Below are 21,056 nucleotides of genomic sequence, written 5' to 3' on the forward strand. Positions count from 1 at the left end.
TCATAAAACTTCTAGGAAATTGCTGAAGGCATGTTGACATAATAATAATAATAAAGCAGAATAAAACAGAAAATAAACAGAATATAATAAAATAAAACAGAAAATATACAAATGTAAAGAAAAATTCAAATTAGGCAACATATGACTCAAATCATGTGTACTTTGGGCCAATTTTACTGAGATATCACTAATTATGCAAAATGGACATCAAAGGAAAGCATGCTCATATGTTAAGACACGTTTTCAAATACATTTTTTAGGTCATTTCCTAGGATGTATTTTGCAAATAAATAATGCTGTCATTAATAACAAAAGCTACATGAGTCTCTCATGCTATGTCTGTCTCACTGCAATCAAAAGATTAACATTTATCTCTGTAATAAAATTGTATCTTTACCCAAGAAATTTTATGTGAATGTGCCTAACATTTTTCTTCATTGCTCCAAACTCCTTCTCAAATACTGAGAGATTTCTTAAAAAGGTTAACTGTGCTGTGAGCAACTACACTTTAAAATCTTCTGAAAAAGCACATGTATATCTAGATTAAGAAGTATATGAAGAAAAAAAATTCATTTTTACTAATTATACCCCAGGATAATATAATAAACAATAAGCATCTAATCCTTCTTATGCCATCAAAATTAAGCTCTATTCCTAAGGGACCACATGAATAGCTCAGTAGAAGTCACTAAGGGGATTCAGATACTGAATACTGCACCACTTTGAAACAAACCAAAGCAAATTAAAAATTCTTTACCTGTGTCTTTCCAGCAGCTCTTGACTTTAAAGTCTGAATTTTCTCAAAAACCAAGTTTACTTTCCTCTTTGTTGCATCGTCGTTATCAGGACTTCTACAACAGACAGTACAAATAAGCAATGGTATCTTCAAAGTTACTATTTTGTTAACATCACAGCAAATCCAGATTGTCCAATCTAATAAAAATCTCCACAAAAATCCCCAAAATATTACAAACAAACCAGAAATTATCTTAACTGTGATTTGCTAAAATCTTCAAAGCGAGGAGTTAAAAATTTGTATTCCAAATCTTTTCTAAAAAGCCAACCAAACAAAAAAGACCACTGAACTCTTGAAGTGCAAATCACTTCTGTAAGATTGTGACTTTGGAAAGACAGACATTCAGCATGTGTATTACTCAGACATATTGAAATGAGAAGTAGTTAGTTCTAGGTTTTAGAAGTCCTGACTACTCCAATAAAATAACACTTGAACAGGTCCCAGAACCTGCTATACCAGGAATGAAAAGAAATTTAAATGCATCATGTATTTTTAATTAATTTAACCTTCCTTTAACTTTCAATAAGTTATCAGTAGAAAATACCAAGAGTTACAGGTGCACAAAGTATTAAAAGCACAGAGGATTTCTATCAAACCTTAGGAAAAAACACTTCATTGTTGCTGTTGTTTAAAAAACCCAAAGGCTTAAAGTTCCATGAGGTACTATTTGACTTCTCCAATAACCTCTACATTATACAAAGTTTAATTCCAGATGTATTTAAAAGACAAACCATATTCTGATTCACAAGCTTCAAGTGCATTTAATCATATCCTGTACAACACCTTATGTAAGTCCTGGTAGCCTGGGTATTTTGAGATCAGATAATGCCTTAGAGGACACAGCTGAGATACAGACTTGTGAAAGAGATGTTTCATTTAATTACAGCTTTCACTTTACTGTTTCACATTTCAAATGTAATAGAAGACATATTGAGAAAATACAGTCTCTTATCCAAAAGTTACATATGTTTACTGACCCTTCCTTAAGGTAATTGTAAAGAATCTGCTTAGCAGTCTCTTCATTTGTTTGCTGTGCAAGATCTTGCTGGCCCTTTAGGAGATCAGGAGTTGCCTAAAAGATAAAGATAAAATGTCAAAAGATCAAAAATCCTGTGAGAGTTGTAAATACAAACAGTATAATTGGAATTCCCCATTCTATCCAATTAATGAAAACTTTCATGTGCTATGGACCTGAAGTTCTGAAAGATCCACTGGACTTTTGCCTTACTGCAATAAGAAACCATACTCCTCACCAAAAGAAAAAAGAAAACTATTTGATTTTGCATACATGTCTTTTCATATTCTACTTTTGTGCATCTATGCTTAAGAATCTTTATAACATCATTTATGAGAATCTGTTTGGCCTCAGCATCTTCCTTTACCCAAACAAATATCAGTCGTTTTACAAGTCAGGTTTTCTATACTTAAAACAACAAAAAATGATCTTTACATTTCTCCAGAACAATCCTATTTGGAAGTATTGTATGATGGGAGTTTGTTCTAATGAAGACCAGAAAAATACACAATTAACAATAGGGCAGCTTTCATATGCTGGAGTGCAAGGGGCAGCTTAAAGAATGAACTCAAAATTACCTGTATATTAGGGACAGATGAACATGTTTTTACAGAAATCTTCTTGGCTCCTGATTCAGGAGTAATTGCACTTCGGTTTGGCAACAACAAAGTAGAAGTTACTGTTTTAACTTCCTCTCTCTTACTCTGTCCTGGGAGTGTAGCTGATCTACTGATCAAGCTCTCCGTATCCGTTCCATTCTGTTTATGGTGTTGCAAAGAGCTGAAACTGCTGCTCTGGGTGTCTTTATTGGGCATTTGCAGTTTTCCAATGCTTCGAGCAGAAATCTTTGTCTCTTTGGAAGGTGACTTTTGATCTCTGGATAACTGCTTATGAAGGCAAACTTTAGACGGTCTCAGCAAGTGCTCAGTTGACTTACCCAAGCTTTTACTGAATTCACCTAAATAATCTGAATTTACATCAAGTCCTAATGACAAGGCACTATCAACACTTCTTGATCTTTTACGATCATCTGGATGAATTCTGTTCCTTTTTCCTGACCTGCCTCTTCTGTGAGCATCAACTTTCTTATCAAACTTTTCAATTAGCTGATCTACCCCTGGAAGTGAACCAGTGTCAATATCACGACCAGTTCCTGGCAAGAATGGAATGTATCTCCTGTTTTCATGGCGGTTGACATTGTCTGCGTAGATGGCGTACTCTTGGTCATCCAGTAAAAATCTGTACAAGGAATTGGCAGAAGTGGGAGTAGCCGATGAGGATGAGGATCTTCGGGAGTCATTCAACACTGGCCCAATGGAATCTTGCCTGCGGAAGGGAAGAACATCTGGTCTGGGTTTCTTTGTCTCGGGATAAGCAGTGGGACTAACACAGGGGGATCCTCCTGCAGGTGAAAATGACTCTGAAACACACACGTCACTGGGGCTGATCGTGCTACTGGGACAATCCTGCAGCTGCTTATTTGGATCTTCTACTGACCTGTTCAGATGTATTTTTTTTGAATTTGTTTTGGTTGACTCTGCAAGGTATGTATTTGTTTTCTGTAGGGACACTACTTTAGATGAAGAAATCCAAGGCTTTGCTTCAGTTTTTTCATCTGCAAAAGATTTAGACTTACTGCATACAGAGGACTGGTAATTATCCAAGTTCAAGTTATTTTTTTCAGGATCATATGGCTGCAAAAGTTCAGGATGTCTTTGAAAATTCAACAAATTTGAGGATTTCATAGTTTCATCTTTAAAATCTGGCATTCCGCTTTCCTTTTCATTGACATTGGTTATCTGCAGTTTTTTAGGCATAGAGGGTTGCACGTGCTGTGTTCCAGCAAATTTTGTATGTTCACTGATTTTGTCCTCCAACTTTAAAACAGTATTGGAGTCCATGGCTGGCTTGTTTACAGTCTGAGGAATGACCTGCTGTTCTTTTCCAGGAGGAGGAGGATTTTCTGGCAAACATCCTTCCGTATTGTTCAGTACTATGTAAGGATGTCCATCGATTCCTTGGACTCTAATGCTGACACCGTAAGACCCCGTCCTAGAATTTTGCGCATTTTTAGTTTTTTGAGTCTCTTCACTTGCAAGTTCAAGAGTGACTTCATAGTCCTGCTGCATGTGCTTAAAACCAGCAAAATATGGCTCCATGTCTATCAGAGGGTTATATCTGAAGAGGAGAAAAATTACAAAATTCTCATTGTTTTAAGTAAGTTAGATTATTTCATTACTTTATTCTACCATTCACTGTAACGATGAAGACTAATGGCAAGAATGCAGGGAGATCAATATCCAAGCTCTATCAAGCCCAAAGCGAATACACTGTGATACAAAGACAAATGTCAGACTGACACATTCTGATCAATGTAATGTCATGTTATGAATGTTACCTTCACAGAGTTGGTGCTCATTGCTTTGGAATCAAATTACTTTAAATATAAGCAACTCCGGTACAATTTTTTGAGTCAAGGCATGACTTCTGGGTATTTCCACTATATTTACTGAAGAATGTACCCTTCACAAACCAGTGATCATTTAGTACCAGCCATATTAACATTTAAACATAAGCCCAGGAGAGCAAAACACAACCATGCAGTTGAAGGTTTTATGAGTTTCAGGTAACTAAAGCATTGCAAAGAAGGTCAACATCCTCATTCCTTTGAGTTGTGGTTTTCATGTACTTGGGTTTCAACATTTGTTTCCAATGACATCTGAAAATAAACTTTTTCATTTATTATCTCATTGTCATCCCTAAGAATAAACTTTCCTACAGAATAATTCAACAATCTCTCAAATGCAAGCTTGTTCCAAAAAACTCCAGTTGCTATTTTAAAACAAGATACTTGCTGAGCAACAAAAATGGAAAAACACTGCTAGTATTTCCAAGGCTGACAGTGCCTTTTTCAGATCCAATGGGAATGCTAACTCCAGCCTACATGTGCCAAAACTGTTCCAATCTAGAAAACAATAAATTCAACCCTACCTGTGTTTTTAATGTTAAATGCCATTCTTTCTTTGTCTAACAGCTGGGTTTGCAGGCAGATTTACTTTAGTCTGTTGCAGATTATGAGCCAACTGTCTAAAGGCAGAGGCAGTGCAGTGACAGTATAAGTGTGTCTATAAAAGAATGGAACACAAGACTGGGAGTCTGATACAAAACCTGGAGGGAATAAACTTTTGAACTGAGCTGGGGAGTTGAATCATCACTGCGGCCTGACAAACCCAAGATCACTGAGCGATGGTAATCAGCAAGAGGAAACCAAAACAACAGGATGTCCCATGGAAAAACAACCCTCTGCAGCCAGTTTCAGTCTCCTGTCTATCTCAGCATCAACCACCTCCCTCAGATACTCTAGTGAAGAGCAGAGCTCTCATTTTTTCCTGACAGTGAATGAAAAAGTTTGGCTCAAGATTCATAGTACACTAATTTCTACGCAATTCTTCCTCCTAGCAGGAAAGCTCCTCTCAAAAACCTCTTCCTCTCTAAAAGCCAACTCCAGCTCCTGCTCAGCAGCAGTTATAAATTGAAGTCTCACATGGCGCATTCACATGTGAGCATTTCAGAGAAATTTTAAAAAAAAATTAAAAAGGATTTGTATCAATCAGCATAAGGAACAAATAAGCAATACACTACAATACAATTACAATATGTCTATTTGGGGGTGACTGCAAAAGCAGTGCTTTCAAACTTGTTACAAAGTTGCTAAAAATACTAAATAATGAGAAAAAAACCCCAAACAACCCCCATCCCCTCAAAAATAACCACAGAACACCAACTCTCCAACTATATAGGGGAAACAATATTTAATTAATAATCTACCTTAAATTAATACGTTTATTGTTTAATAAAACCATAAAGAAGTATGTGTATTTGTCTTCTTTACATGCATTGTACTAACAAAACACTTAATTTTACTGTACAAAAGGATAAAACCTTGTAGAAATAAAACAACTAAACAAACAATTTTTTAAATAACACATTTTATCTTTCTGGAACTGTGAAAAAAAGATTACATTTATAAATTCCCGTGACATCAACAAGAAAACAAGACAGATGACCCTACTATTCAAATATTTGAAGGTTTTACATAGAATTTCTATTTTATAGGATGTCAAGCTGCATTGGGTAATACTCACATGAACTACACGATATCAAATGGTTGTTTTACGATACACAATAAAGTGGTTTTGCAATTTTGTAAGCATTTTTAAATTATAGAAAAAGCATTACTGGCTTTCATCACACACAGCCTTTCTGAGGAAATCCTGAAACTATGTTAATTGATTAATTACAGTTCCAGTCATTCTCCTGCACACACATTGTACAGTCACATCTCAGGCTCTGGCAGGGTTACAGCAACAGAGAAGGATAAAAGGACTGAAGCTGTTCCTCTCCCATCTGTCTGCCCCACTCCTCCGACAGATGTCACCATGTCAAAAATGAGAACATCTGAAAACTCTGCTGGCGCAGTGCACACCTCAGCCCTGAAAAACTGCAGATTGGCATGCTCGGGTAAATGAAATCAGCTTGTGCTCCATGCTGTGACCGACTGAAATCCTGACATCTGATCCAGTGCAGGAGCTGACAGCTGGGGGCCCTGACAGCTACAACTGCCCGGTTTTAATCTTCTCTAAGGCGGCTGAAGCCCTCAAATGTTATGACAAAACAGTCTGTTTACTCTTCAGCTTATGAAAAGAGGTTAGATAGTTAAAAGGCAGCTGGGAAGGCAATTTCCCTGTTTGTGCGGCTCTTTGTTACATACTTGTAGTTACTTAAAAAAATAAAGCAGCTTTTTTTTGAAATGGAGAGTGATATAAATCCTAATTCCAGATTTTATACCAAAGTAATTCTTTACATTTTGAACAATACTGTCTTGCTAGTAATTTTATTTGCTATCTCAGAGTTTAAAAATACAATTTTCAGAAAACAGAAGCAATGACTTTATTAAAGTTTTAAATAGGTGAATGACTGGCATTCTATTATGAAACCAGTTCCTATCTCCTATCTTGAAGTGTCATTACAACATCACATATAAATTCATCAGGATGTAAGAAAAGACTAGCTCAATAAATTATTTTCTTTTGAAAATATTCTACTTGCTAAAATAGATAATATAGTCAAGGACACACAATCATCAGCATCTTGCTATCAGGTCAGCAAGTAAGGTACCACGGAACGATGGGATCACCTATTTTGTCAGCACCATGGCCTTGGACTGCTTGAGGTAAGCAGAAAATTTCAAACTGAATTTGTGTTTTGACTTCATCGTCAGGGATAGCAACCTTTAAAAACTTCTGTGAACAAATAAAACTGGCACTCAGAGCTCCTCAAGCCTTTCAGTTTTGAGATTTCTTCCTAAAGTAAGACTTCATGAAGGTGTTTAAACACTGATTTTAAATACTGACTTCAGTGGCCATGGAAGTCCCACATTTTATCATTACTCAGAAATGGTTCCATTTTCCTGAACAACTTCTTTTTGCCAAAAACAGAAACTATGACATTTTTTGATTATAAAGAGAACTTGTCAGCAGAGGTTTTCATACCTGAAAATCCAATACTCTGCATGTTGTTCTGTAGCACTTTGTTATTCAGTGGTGATATGATACTCTACAAAGAACCACAGGAGATGAACACTGATGGTTTAACAGGTCAAAAACTTTTTTTTTTTTTTAATTCCTTAAAAACATTTCTTTTCACAGCTACTTTATAGCTAGCTAACAGGAGCTATGTGAGACCTGCTCACAATAAAGGAAACCTCTGTCATGCGGAACCCTGGCTGCTCTCCCTGAAAACACAGGCAGAAAAGAGTGCCTTTGAGAAACATACTCCTGTGCCAGACATGTCTCTTCCCTTCTTAACATTACAGCATCACAAAGGCATGGAATCGTCTCCACCACCCATTTCAGTTCTTTAGCCAAATCTACAAGGCAGATTTATTCAGAATAATTGCTTTCCCAATCCTGTTAAATGCCAGACTCTGCATGAGAAGCTTGCTTTCCTGTATCCTGCCCACACACCCTCATTACAAAGCACGTCCCACCTTGTGCTCCAGCCTTGAGCCAAGCACCTGCTCTGGACAGACAGACAGACAGACAGACCAGGCAGAGATGGTGACCAGTGTGGGGGACACACTGTCCCACCAATGGATTTGTTCCCTGGCCTCCTGAAGGAGCCACACACCCTTCAAAGGTATTGCCTCACACGTATGCTCCTTTTGCACACATCTAGTGAGGGAATATGGAGGAATAAGAGAGATCTGACTTTTTTATGGCACTGGGACTCCTCCCTGGCTCCCTTAATGTCAAAAAAACATGAACTCCCCCACATCCAATATCACAATCCTGAGTCTCCTAAGACTGGATTAACTGAAGATTTTTCATTAAAGGAAGATGTGGGCATATGCCATTATCTCCTCTTTGGAGAATTCTGAAAATTTTAAACTATTTCAGGCTAAATGACAAATTTGGTTCCATGTAAATTATTTCCAAATTTTTATTACCATAAGAAAAAAAAATCCTCAAGGCCTACATTATTTAATCAGTCTTTTTTGAAAAAGCGGGATGTAACATTTTATGAATGTTTACTTCAGATATTTCACACGCACAGCAAAATGTCAGGAAGGAACTATAAAATTTGTTCTCCAGCCTTACATAACACTGAGCTTGCTCTTCAAGCTAAATAATGGATTCTCTGTGCAGCTGACTATTCAGAAAGTATCAGCAACATCACACAAAGTGGGTGTTAGGTCAATTATAAACGGCAGTGTTATGGAAAAAGGACAGGAAATAATTTTACAAGAGAAGAGGAAGGAAAACTTACATACTGTGAGGGTAAAGAAAAGGAAGCAGACAGGATAATTCATGGAAAGACCAAAACTGTAACGTTTTCACACTTGATGGAAAACATTCTCACAAACATACCTCGCAAGTATGAGGGGAAACTTCATCATTGTCAATCCTACCTACAATTTGCTTCTGCCAAAGAAAAATGGGCCTGGGCTGCTGTCCTTTTTAGTCCATGTGGAAGATAGCCCTGGAGTAGGATAAATTTATTTGATCTACTGCTTACAGAGAACAGAAGGGAGAAAAGTGCAATTTTTAAATTCTAGATATGGGGCTGTAAAAAAAGACAGTAAAACTCATTTAACAGCAAACTGACAATATCCAGCAATAGAAAGACATCTGAAGAAAGTCTGTCATTTTCCCCAGAGATTCCTTATTCCCCTTAAATGTTTTTATACTAGAGGTTTTTTGTCTATATAAAATTTTATTTATAGCATATGTGGCAGTTACTCCTCACAGTTATTAGAAAGAAAAATATGATAGTTACAGAATACAATGAAACTGTCACCTTTTGTTTTTCCCCAGCACTGTCTGTAAACTGCCACTCCCTATCTAGTGGTCAAAATTCAAAACTTTCAAAAGGTTTATAAAAAAGGATTTTCTACAATATATCGTGTCATTCTATATCTGCAGGCCTCAGAGAGAAAAAAAAAAACTACTCAGATTTATCTTATTATTGCTGTTGGTGTTTCTGATGTCAGCATCAAAGACTTACCTAAAATTTCTATAAATTAAATAAAAAGCAAACCACTGAGTTTTCAAATATTCATTCCCTTTTAAACCAACCCGAAAGCTTCATCCCATCTCTTCTTCCTATTTGGGGGAAGTAAAGATATGGTGACAAATTCTATACTAGAAAACACTCAGGAGTTCCTGTGAACCTAAGCCACACAGCATGTATTTTTCAAAACTCCATACAGCAGTGTTAGACTGCAAGGACTTATGCTTGGTATCACACAGACACAAGACCAAATCAAAGCATCTCTTCAGCATCCAAGACAGGGCAGACCAATCACTGTAGGCAGAATTAGCCTTACATATTTCATAAAAAGCTAGCAAATTATATTCTTCCAAAACCACTCCATCTAAATGCACTCAGCACTACATGCCCTGCATCACCTTGGCTCCAGTCCCCCCAGGCATGTGCATTAGTGACTGGGGCAGTGCAAAGAGGAGAGGAGCAGGTTTGAGCTGCTGCATCCCACTGTGCTTCCAGGGCTGTGTATCCAACCCTGCACTGCTGCCGCGGGGAGATTCACAGCACTGCCAGTCCAAGCTGTGCACGGTGCCATGGAGAAAAGCAACCGCTGGAGGACCACCCACCTACACTGCCAGTGGGCCATGCAGGCCTCCCTGTCAGGGCAGGAATTCCAGCCCCACACCGGATGCCAGGTGGGTCTGCGCCTTCCACAAACACAACATGAGCTGGTTTCTTTCTCCCTTGACCAAGCTGTGATTAAGTATGGGAGTCATATGGCTTTGGGTGTATAATGAAACATGAAGTCCAGCCAGGAACACTGACTCAGAGAAATACCTTTTTATAGGAAGTATTTCAACATTTCTGAATTAATTGCTTTCATTTTTATTTTGTGGAAAAAATCTCTCTCTTTCCTGATTTCAGATGGCAGTCTATAGATGACAAGTTAGAACTTCCTGCAGGATGAAAATTCCAAATAATACTTTTCTTCCACAGCTGTTAGTGAAAGCCAACAGCCATTCTTTACTTACTATGCCTTACAGATATTATTCTATTAATTTCTCCCAAAATGCAGTAGAGCAAAGTGGATGATCTTCGGGCTTGCTGCCTTAGAAAGGAGAATTTCAGTTTCAGTTCCACCCAAGTATTAAACAACCTTATTCAGATAGCCAACAAAACAGAATATTAGTAGCCACCTTTTCAAGGAGAGGAAGAGGCTGTATTTAATAAGGACTGTCAGCAGAAGGAACAATTAAAAGCAGTTATATATTAGTAGCCACCTTTTCAAGGAGAGGAAGAGGCTGTATTTAATAAGGACTGTCAGCAGAAGGAACAATTAAAAGCAGTTAGAGCAAAAGATACTGTTCATTTGCTTACAACTGGGTTCATACTCCCTCTGGCTGAAAAATGTTGTGTGTGAGGAAGTCTCAGTGTTTGAAATGTAAAACATCTTGTTAGTCCTATGAAAGTATGTGACAGATCAGCCAAATGCTTGAGCTGTGTGACAACTAGCAGGTTTTGTTGGCTTATTTGTTGTTTTTTTGGTTTTTTTTCCAAGTGAAAATCTGCTTCAATGGCTGTAAGTCAACAACAACATATTTTGGCAGATACTCAGGTCTCAAAAATTTTCAGAGTTTTATTGAAAACAAGGACCTAATACATACATCCAATTTTCTTTATCTGCTATGTATGAAGTCATTTAGTCATAGTTTTACAGGATTTATCCCCAGAGGAAACAACACATGACCTGCTAACTTCACTTACTGAGTGCAAAGCAAAGTCTTAATTTGGTTTATGATGAAAATGCTAAGAAACCTCCACATTTCTCATGTAATACACTAAACTATTACCATTGCATTATATACTTTGTATCATTTTTTAAAAGCTCTCTTTTTCTTTACTGAAGTAACGTTTCCAGATTTTCCCAAATCATAAACCAAAGGGAATCAGAAACAAAATCAAACACATTCAAAGTATACTAAAACAGAAGTCAACTTGTATCTGAAATACAGCTCCAAGAAACAAATTCGTGTGATCTGTAGTGAGTAGTCCCAGGCCCTGCAGACTGTGACAGCAGTTAAGTCCCTGGAGGGAGATGGGGAACTCACTTGTTTATTCATGGTTCCTGTGGTACAAACACCTGCCCGGGTGTATTTGTGCCACACTGCTCTTTCATCTCCCATACAGGCTCAGATAAAGCTCCTGAACAAGTTGGGTTTTGCCACTAACAGGATACAGTTACTGGGGTTATCTTGTGAGTATCTGACAGTACTGCACTACAATTAATATTTACAAACTTCAAATACAAAAAGCAAGCAAACAACCAAACTTTATAAATACTTATTTCAGAGTTGACTATATACACACAATACTCAATTTTCCCTCATTTTTCTTTAAAACTTGCAAAAAAGGTTAAAAACAAGAAAAAACAAGAAAAAAAAAGGAATAAAGTCACTAAGAGGAAATGTTATTACACATACTCTTCTACTTTATCAAAGTCTTGACGTTCATATCTTTATGTATTGACATAAAGACAGAAAAGACATTGACAGAAAAGGTGGCTGAGAGACACGAGGATATTCACAGATTCTAAAAGTGGTTTGTGATTTCACATACAATAGCTGGTTTGCATCCAAACATCTGACATGAATACACTTACTCCACAAGAGATTCTGGGTTGTTTCATTACATTTTCCTCCAATTGTCAGTGTTAGAAACAGCATTTTGTTCCAAAGGAAATTATCTTAGTACATCCCAATGATATCATCATTGTTTAAATAGATGAGAGTATCCTTTTAGAGGCTTGAGCAAAAAATCTCAGGTTTGTTAAGAGTCTCTTAGAAAGTCCTTCTCAAAGGAATGGACACTGCTAGGGCAACCTTTGTTACAAAGTTTTACAAGTGCTTCAGGAACACGTTTATTTATAAAATTATCTAACATAAATAATAAAGGGTTCCTATACTCCAAACATTTTTCTTTCACTTTAGATGTGACATTTCAGTGGATGTTCTTCTCATTATTCCCATGGAAAAACTATTGTCTACAGGAGCTACTTTTACAGAGACCCAACAGATGCAACTTGCATGACCTTGATTATATATGTGTAACTTATTCCTGAACAAAATTAATAATGAACTATGAGTACAGCTGCTTGCAAATACCAAGCTCTCACCTATATAAAGACACACCAAGCAGGGTTCATCTCTAAGGAGATGCAAGTATTTAAGTACAAAATCTACATGTAAAATAGGCTGTAGGAGTCATATTTACACAGCCAACAAAGGGCCACAGCTTCATGTGTATTCCAGCTAGTTATGCCTTCCATTTTTCTACTGTTAAACTTTGTCTTAATTACATTGTATTCCTTAAACACTTGGCTTCACACCCATCTAGCTTCTTTCAACTAACTCAGCCATGCGTTTTCAAATTTAAATATGCAGTCAGAACTGCAGGCCCTGAGCCCAGGCCCCACCAGACAAGATGATATCATCACACTGTCTGACAGACATGAGCCGAGTACAGAAGAGAGAGGTTCGAAAGCTCCACAGAGAAAAGGAGCTTCATGGTGAGCTGGACTGAATCACTTAGAAGGGCTGACAAAGCCTATGCAGCCAAAGTGACCTGCTGTGGGCCCTGCAAGCACAGGTTTAACCAGCTACCCTAAGCTGCCACACTTCTCACCTTCACACTGGAATAGCATAATTACCAGGGAAATGAGAGAGGTAGGGCTGCTTCATTATGAAGCTTGAAGTGTTTGTGGAATTATAATGTAACATTACATGCCAATTGTTCTTGTAAATAAAGGCTGCTACTGAGGAACATTTGCTCCCTGCATATAACAGCTAATGGCAGGCAAATAAATGTGTGAAGGCATACCCAACCATTTTCAACAAGGCCAACAAAATATACTGAGCTTGATCTACTCACTGAAAACACTCCCCCATCTCTATATAAAAGCTTGAATTTTACCCTACTTCTGCATTATGTTTATGTTAAAGCAGAATGCAAATAACTACCCCCTTTTTTGCATATCTTTATGTACATGAAATGTACCTCCCAGTCTAATAAACTCCAACAGTTCTTAGAGATATCTTTCAACAGAATTCAAAATAGGGTTAAAACATTCTTAAAGGCTGGTAATTACTTATGAGGCTTCTGCAAGTGCATATGAGAGTTTATATATACACTCTCAGAAACACATAAACACGTGTTGGTATGACTATGTAAGCATGGGCAGCCTAGACAATACATCTCCTTTTCACACTGTATTTAGTTTCCATGTCCACATTTTAGCTACTTTTAAACGGTGCATGCAATGCACATGCAACTGAAGGATTATGAACTGCTGCAAATGTCAGGAGTCAAAATATGCTCATGCTCAGACTGCTGAGAGTCATATCTGACAGGTCGTGACTCCTTGCATGACCCCTCCTTAGGGACTCTCACAGAAAGGGACCACCAAGGCAATCATTGCAGCATCTTCCAGTCTTACCAAGCTCCCTGGTGGTTTTTTGCAGTCTAAGTGCTTTTTGAGACATTTCTCCAATCACATTTATTCCTCATTGTTCTCTTTTTTTAAACTAAAATTAAGAAGAATGTGAAAAGTGATTACAGAATATTAATTTTAAATCTCATATGGTCAGCCTGGTTAATGAAACTCATAAATACAAAAGATGAACCAATAGAAATTAAAACATTTCATTTGGCTAAAAATTTAGAGGCATTCTTTGAAAAATGAAACTCTATACCAAAAATGTCTGGTTATGAGTCTTGCTATTCACTTTATTTCACCTAAAATGAAAGGTTATAAGCCTATATTTGGATAAACTCCTCCAAGGAGGCTGCCAGCTGTGTTGGCAGAGATGGTACAAGATCAGAAAAAATACAGTGAGCTCTAATCCCAAACAGTGGCGACTCCATGACTACCACTCCACTAAATCTTTAGCACATGCATTCTTAACATGTCAATTTTTTGGAGTTTAGGATTAAAATTTCATACTTGGCTACACTAAAAAATATTAGCATTTTGATTTAACACCATTCAGAGTCAAGGTCAAAGCAGTTTCTGAAATGTGTCCATGTTTCCAGACAAAGATGCCTGGAATAAACACTCCATGGACATGTGAAACACATTCCCTCACACATTAACCTGGTGAGTGAGTGGATTCTCCATTCTTCTGCCAATTAAGAAGAGAAACAGCAAAAACCAACCTGTTTATTGTGTTTTTGCACATCCTTCCAAAACATCATTCAAGATGTTTGATGCATTAAAAACAGAATTACCAAACCTAAGTGCAGGATGTGTCAAGTCTGTACCACCTTCCTCTGTGCACAGTTTGTTGAGATCTAGCAACAAAACCAGAAAAATTTTAACACCTTCACCTCATCCTGGCCATTCAAAACATTTGTTAATCTCAATATTGTAAGGATGTGATTCCTTGCAAAGCCTGCCTCAGGTATCACTGAACTGATCAGGTAGAAGATAACCTTCTCCTACCTCTAAAAAAAAAAATAAGTGGGACAGATAGAAGAAACACAAATTTCTTAAGCCTGTTTTATCTGAACACATGGGCAATTGGCAGCTGCAACCTTTCTGATGCCATTCAGAGTTGCAGAGAGGGTGCAGAAGTGAAAAAAAATGCCCCATTATTTCAGTGTTCGTTGCTATTTCTCAGAAACCTATTAGTACCAGCGATCTTCAACAGACTCTTTGCAGTTCCTTTCTATCAACATAGGGGGATGATGCCATAGGCTGAATGTTGTTTTGCATAATCAGGCTTGTGTGCTTGGTATTAATATACAGATTTCAGGTTACCTCCACAGTAAAAAGGTTCTAATAACAATGACAGCATCATCACTCTGACTTCAAAAAGCAGAAATGGTAAAACAGCAGACTATGGAATGAAACTGTGATGGTCTACTTTTGTTCACATTTTTGCATCTGCAGAATTATTTGGCGTCAAAATACTTCAGTAGCTATTTTAAAATAAAAACCTGCCCACTATGATCCAGGCTGAACAAACTCATAGCACGTATGTTCTTCTTGCACACTCCATGACAAAAGATTTAAAAACTCACATTTGAGGTCATGTCATTTCACCTGCACATTTCAGATGACACTGCAGAACCCAGACGAACCAGTTTCACCAATACTCCCAGAAAGATCAACTTCCTATTACACAATGTACACCAGAAGAAGGAACCATCACCAATTCTTTTCTGCAACTTTGTCATCCTTTTATTGAGGTAAAATTCCTTATACAGGACATTCTGTAGACTATTTCTGCAGAAAATTAAATTCCACATCTCCCATAAAAACCCTGCCAGGGGAACCTAAATGCGTTCTCAGACATTTTAGTAATGACAGTGAGATCTAATAATGTAATTAAAAGAAATTAAAATAAGCTGGTTTGCTTGGAGGCAATTCAGGCAGCCTAAGCAGTCTAGATTCATTAGATTTAAAAGCAACTAAAATGTAACTAAGTCAGATAATGAGAATAAAATAAAAAAACCCAAACAGTTGTGTGATACACTCATGGGGTAGACAAGCTCTTGGAAATATCAACACAAATTCAGTAAGCAAGGGGGTTAGCAATGTAAGGCCTTTTTAGGACTGTCACAACATTAGTTAGCTTTGTAGTGTGTATTTGCATTTAGGTGGCATTCAGAAACAGTTGCAATTCAAGGTGTATGTAAACCAAGTAGGAATACTTTTCCTATGATTAACATATTTCAGAAACACCTTTAAGTTATAAACACACACATGTAAAAATATCAGTTGCTTTTTAAGATACTTCATTTGAAGTACTGCATTTTTTTTGTTTATCTCAGATTATTTTTTTAAAAACATGAATATTAAACAACCAACTGTCTGGTAAAAACAACCATCTTCTCTTATGTGAAAGATTATTTTAATATCCTAAGAGAATTTCAACAAAAACTAGAAGCATTGCTTTCCAATTTTACAGAGCTTTCTGTTTAAAAAATGTAGTTGTGTCTCAAAATTAATAGCATAAAATAAAAAAGCAGTTTAATTGCCTTCCATAAAACATAATGCTTACTACACTGTTAATCTTAGGCTTCAATACTGTATGAAAGTTTTCATTTCAATTTATTATCTTTTTCCAAAAGAAAAGACCCAAGTTCAAACTAATTATTAAATAAACCAAACAAAAACTTATAACAACTTGTTACACTTTCACATTAATCATCAGTAACCACATCTGGCTTAGTGTGAGTGTGAGCATAAGCAGATTTCTCCTGGGTCTAACATGAGAAAAAAAACCCAAGACAATTCAATGACTATGACACTTGTAGAAAATATAATTGCTAGTCAAACGAGTTCTTACAAAGCACCTTTAAAAAGTAAACAATAGCTTGGTTTTGCCATTTAAATTATATTTTCATGAAAGTTTTAAAGGTCTGTTAAAACAAGCTCTATAAAGAGATTTATAACTACAATCCATCTGACAGTTGTCAGCATAGGCATCAGACACTGAAGCTATCAAGTTCCCATGGAAGTACCAGAAGTCAGGATCCACTATGGGGATTTCTGATTCACCTACAGGATTCACTTCTAGGAGTCCACACAAGATAAACATAGTGCAGATGTTCAGAAAAATGGAACAAATTTCAACAAGAGGTTTCCACTATTTCTATTCTGATAATCATTCAACTTGCACTGCAATAGTTTTTAAAAAATATCTGCATGCTAAATAAAAAAAGAGGAAAGATAAAATCCGCAACAATCGTTCTGTCAACTGCTAATCTATGCAAACTCACCACAGAAGTTTTATCGCAGCACTGATCTCCCCATAAAGTTGTCATCAAATTGGAAGGATATAAATTACATCAGATGCAAAGTTAATTGGAAGAAGAACAAATGGCAGAACTGCCATTCTAAACTTTTCCCATGAAAAAGAACACACACAACGCGGACACACCCTTTCGCAAAAAATACGCTAATTCGCAGAATAAAAGGGAGATAAAGAAGTCAAGAGTGCCCTCTGCCCAGGAATGCCAGGAATCCCCGGAGGAATGCGTGCGAGCAGGCGGTCTCGGCGCCCCGCGGGGGCTCCGGGCCCCGCCCGCCCACCTGGAAGCCAAGGCCGGCAGCAGCACCTCCAGCTGCGGCACCGCAGCTCTTGGGCAGCCGCGGCCGGCCCCGCGCGGGGGAAGACCCTCGCTCCTGACAGCCGTAGAGCAAACGAAGGACTCCGGGAGTCCGCTCTCCCGGCAGCTCCCTCTCCACCGCTGAGCTCGCCCGCCCCGCGGCGGCCCCGCTCCGCCCGCCGGCGCAGCCCCGAGGAGCGCCCGGGGGAAGGGCTGCCCCGGCACGGCCGGCGCTCCGCCAGCTCCCCGCGCGTCACCCGCCAGTCGTGCGGGGAGAGCCGCCGTGTTCTCGCCTCATGCCCGGGAGGGCCCGGCGCCCTCGGCCTTTGGAAAGCCGTGTGTTTAACGGAGCTGAAGGCGCCTCGGCGCCGGGAGCCACTGCCACAGCCGCGGGTGGCAGCGCCTGCGGCACCGCACGACGACGGCTCCCGTGCCCGCCGCGCTCCAGTCCGGTCGTGCCACAGTCCTGTGCCCGCCCGGCCCCGGCCATCGCGGCAGGGAAAAGCGGACGACGCGGTGCCCCCCTCACTCCCAGACCGCCCGCCGCCGTTCTCACCCGTCCCGAGCCGCCTCTGTCTCGCAGGGGGATCCCCGCCAACTTCGCGCCGCTCTCTCCGCCGCCCCGCCAGCCGCGCCGAGCCGAGAGCGCACTGCACGCTCCCTCCAGCGGGGGAGGGGGCGCAGCGGCCGGGCCGGGCCGGGGAGGAGCCAGGCGGGGGGCGTTCTGCAGGTGAGCCTGGGGCTTCCCGCCGCTTCCCCGCCGGCCTGCGGCCTTTGGTCTCTCTGAGGGAGCGCGCGGCGCGCCCGGGGCCCCGCGACGGACACCTACAGCCGCGAGCGGAGGGGAGGCCGCCCCGCTCCTCCTCAGCTAGGGCTGCGGCGAACCGCGCCGGGACGGAACGGGGTGGCCAAAACAGCCCTCTGAAGAAGAAGCCCAGCCCCGGGCCCGGGCACTGTCGGCTGGAGGCCGCCTGACAGTCGGGTTTGTTTTCCCTCGCCGTGTGGAGGCGGCTGGCGAGCCGCCCGCCCGGCGGGAAGGGCTGAGGCAGCGCAGGGCCAGGGCAGGGCGGGCGCGCCTCTAACGTGAGGAGGAGGTGAGGGAAGCGCACAGAGCGGGGCTGCGGCGCTCCAGCGGGGCAGCGTGCCCGTGCTGCTCCCAGAGCGGCGTCACAAGCGCCTCTGGGCACGCCTTGGTGCCTCGGGCACTTTGGGTGATTTCCACACTGACTTCAGCTAGACTGGAAATATCACAAGGTGATTCCAGAATATTCTACGCATAGAGTGCGAACTGAAGTGCTGCCATACTGCAGTATGTCTCTTTCCCTCATCCATCAGTGAAGGAAAGGAAGGTGGGGGTTCACAGGTGTCGTCCAAAAAACCCAGAGAACAGTGTGTGCAACCATGTCACAAGAAATGGGCCTCAGACAGTTCCTTTCCATGCTTATAAAGTTGTTCTCGAGGTTTGAACAACGTTAACCAAGGAGCATAGTCAGAGGAAAGGTTCTAGTGAATCTACAGGCAGAAAAAAAGCACAACAAAATGTGATATATTCTTGTCTACAACAGAAAAATGATGGGCAGTGAACATGAGAAGGAAAAATTTAGTATATGAGTCATGGAAGCCATGTCAAAGTTGTTCAACAGGAGGAGCATGGATAGGAACACATCCTCTTTTCAAATCCAAGAGTGCTGGAGGTCACTGCTCAAATTTCTGTCAGACTGCTCTGATACATGTTACATGTCTGTGAAAAGAAGCCCAATTAGCAAATACCTTTGGGTGTATAGATATGGAATTTTATATAATTGTATGGTTTTTCTGTAGAGAATGGCCCTGTCTCAATTAGAATGCATGAACAGAAGAGGTTCAACTGGAAAAGGCAGTGTTCCAAATAAAACATCAGTATTAATGCTGCTGGGACACTGTATCCAGCTTTGGGTTCTGTGTTGGGGAAAAAAAAGATAAAGTTCCCATAAATCTACCCCAGAAAATTAAATGCATTCTAAGAATTTTTTTAAATATGTATTTCAGTAGTATTACAAGTCAGTATTCCATAAGGATGTTGGGTTCTAGAAGAAACAGTCAAAAGCAAAACGATGAGACAGTAGTGTCTGACAGCAACTACTTGTGGTAAAATGCTATATTGATGGTGAATCAGTAGAAAGAGCTGTAAACTGTAGGAATTGCACAAATTATGAACAGCTCTAAGGAGGCAGCTAGTGAGGTGTTTGCAGACAACTGACAGTGTTTGCTGAGAGGATGGAAGTATTCAGTGGGACAGGCTCTGTAAAAACTTCTGCTGCATGTCTACGTAACACACTAAGTTGATTCTCCCTCAGAATGGTTATTTAGAAGAAAGTCATAGATGTGTGGAGTTTTCTGCCCTTAGTATTAACAAAAAACATGTTTATGAGACAGAACAGCCCCAACTTGTGCTGTCATCTGATCTTTTACATACTTTGCCATTTAACATTTACTTTTCATATGCATTTTTTTCCTCATAACCCCGTAATCTTGGAACTGTTTAAGTAAAAGATGCATAGAGTTTGCTTAGCTCTTTTCCCTGTAGTTTTTGGGAAAGCACATGAAGCTTATACCCTCACCCTACCTGAAAAACTGGGAAACAATGAACAGAAAAGAAAGTAATTAAACTTTTATTTTCCTCAGTTACATGAGTTGTGTGGCAACATTTCAGTTGAACTCACAGATACTATACAGACATTTATAATGGCTGTATTTTATTACAATTAGAGTGTTAAGAAACATGCTGGCTGTTTGTTCAGCCTCATACTGTCGTTTGGTAAGATGTGAAGGAATTGCACTTAATAAAAAACAAAATGCTTAATTAAAGAGGTGAATGCACCTATAATTTTCACGTTGTTGTTAAAGGTAAAAGAAGACAGTGTTAATCAATGATGTTGTACAATAATACATTTCCATTGAATTTAGATGCAAACCAGAAAAAGAAAAAACCATACATATAATTTCTTGTTAAAACAACCAGGCTATGATGACTACTAGTCATTACTATATAGTTTATAATTAATTTTTTTTTCATTATATACCTCTTAGGTAACAGCTTAGGAGAAAATTCAGTTGCTATCTGTCATGCTCAGCATTAAACTGCTCAGAAAACCTTTCTCTTGTTCTGTACTGAGTTTCAGGAAAATATGCCAAGGCATTTTTCTTTCTTTTATTTCTTTCTTTCATTTCACTTTATTTTTCTGTATCAAAGATAGGGGATAAAAAAAAAAAGAAAAAGGTGGGACAAGCACAATTGCTAAATTGCTTGTATTGGCTGTGAGCATCCCAAACCAAAGTTTTGACTGGATTTTCACAAACTCTATCCTACACTTCCTCAAAGCTCTATCCTACACTTCTTGAGCCTTTGAGGGAAGTTTATTTTGAACCTTTGAGCCTTTAAACTACAGTTTTAATGAAATATCAAGTCAAACATTTTGTCAAACAGTTTCTTACAGATCTTTGGCATATTCGGAACATGACTTTTACATGTACTTGGTTATAGTAATGCTGCAAGCATGAACTGTTCAGTAAGAGCCATAGTCCAGCTGTAATACTGCAAAAGTA

General features: G+C 39.3%; 1 protein-coding gene across 4 annotated transcripts in view; it reads right to left on the minus strand.

Annotated features, from left to right (window-relative positions):
* Positions 1–18,460, minus strand: part of CGNL1 (cingulin like 1) — a 54,998-nt gene extending 36,538 nt beyond the window's left edge. For 2 of the 4 annotated variants that reach the window (XM_038146834.1, XM_038146831.1), the window contains exons 1-4: positions 18,028–18,460; positions 2,390–3,989; positions 1,774–1,868; positions 758–851 (exon numbers count right to left, since the gene is read on the minus strand). In XM_038146834.1, the coding sequence (XP_038002762.1) occupies positions 758–851; positions 1,774–1,868; positions 2,390–3,970 (1,770 nt within the window). In that variant the 5' untranslated portion in view covers positions 3,971–3,989; positions 18,028–18,460. The other 2 variants (XM_038146833.1, XM_038146832.1) reach the window with 2 other exon arrangements.
* Positions 18,461–21,056: the final 2,596 nt, after the last annotated feature.

The sequence above is a fragment of the Motacilla alba genome, chromosome 10, assembly GCF_015832195.1.
Source record: "Motacilla alba alba isolate MOTALB_02 chromosome 10, Motacilla_alba_V1.0_pri, whole genome shotgun sequence".
Classification (NCBI taxonomy): domain Eukaryota; kingdom Metazoa; phylum Chordata; class Aves; order Passeriformes; family Motacillidae; genus Motacilla; species Motacilla alba.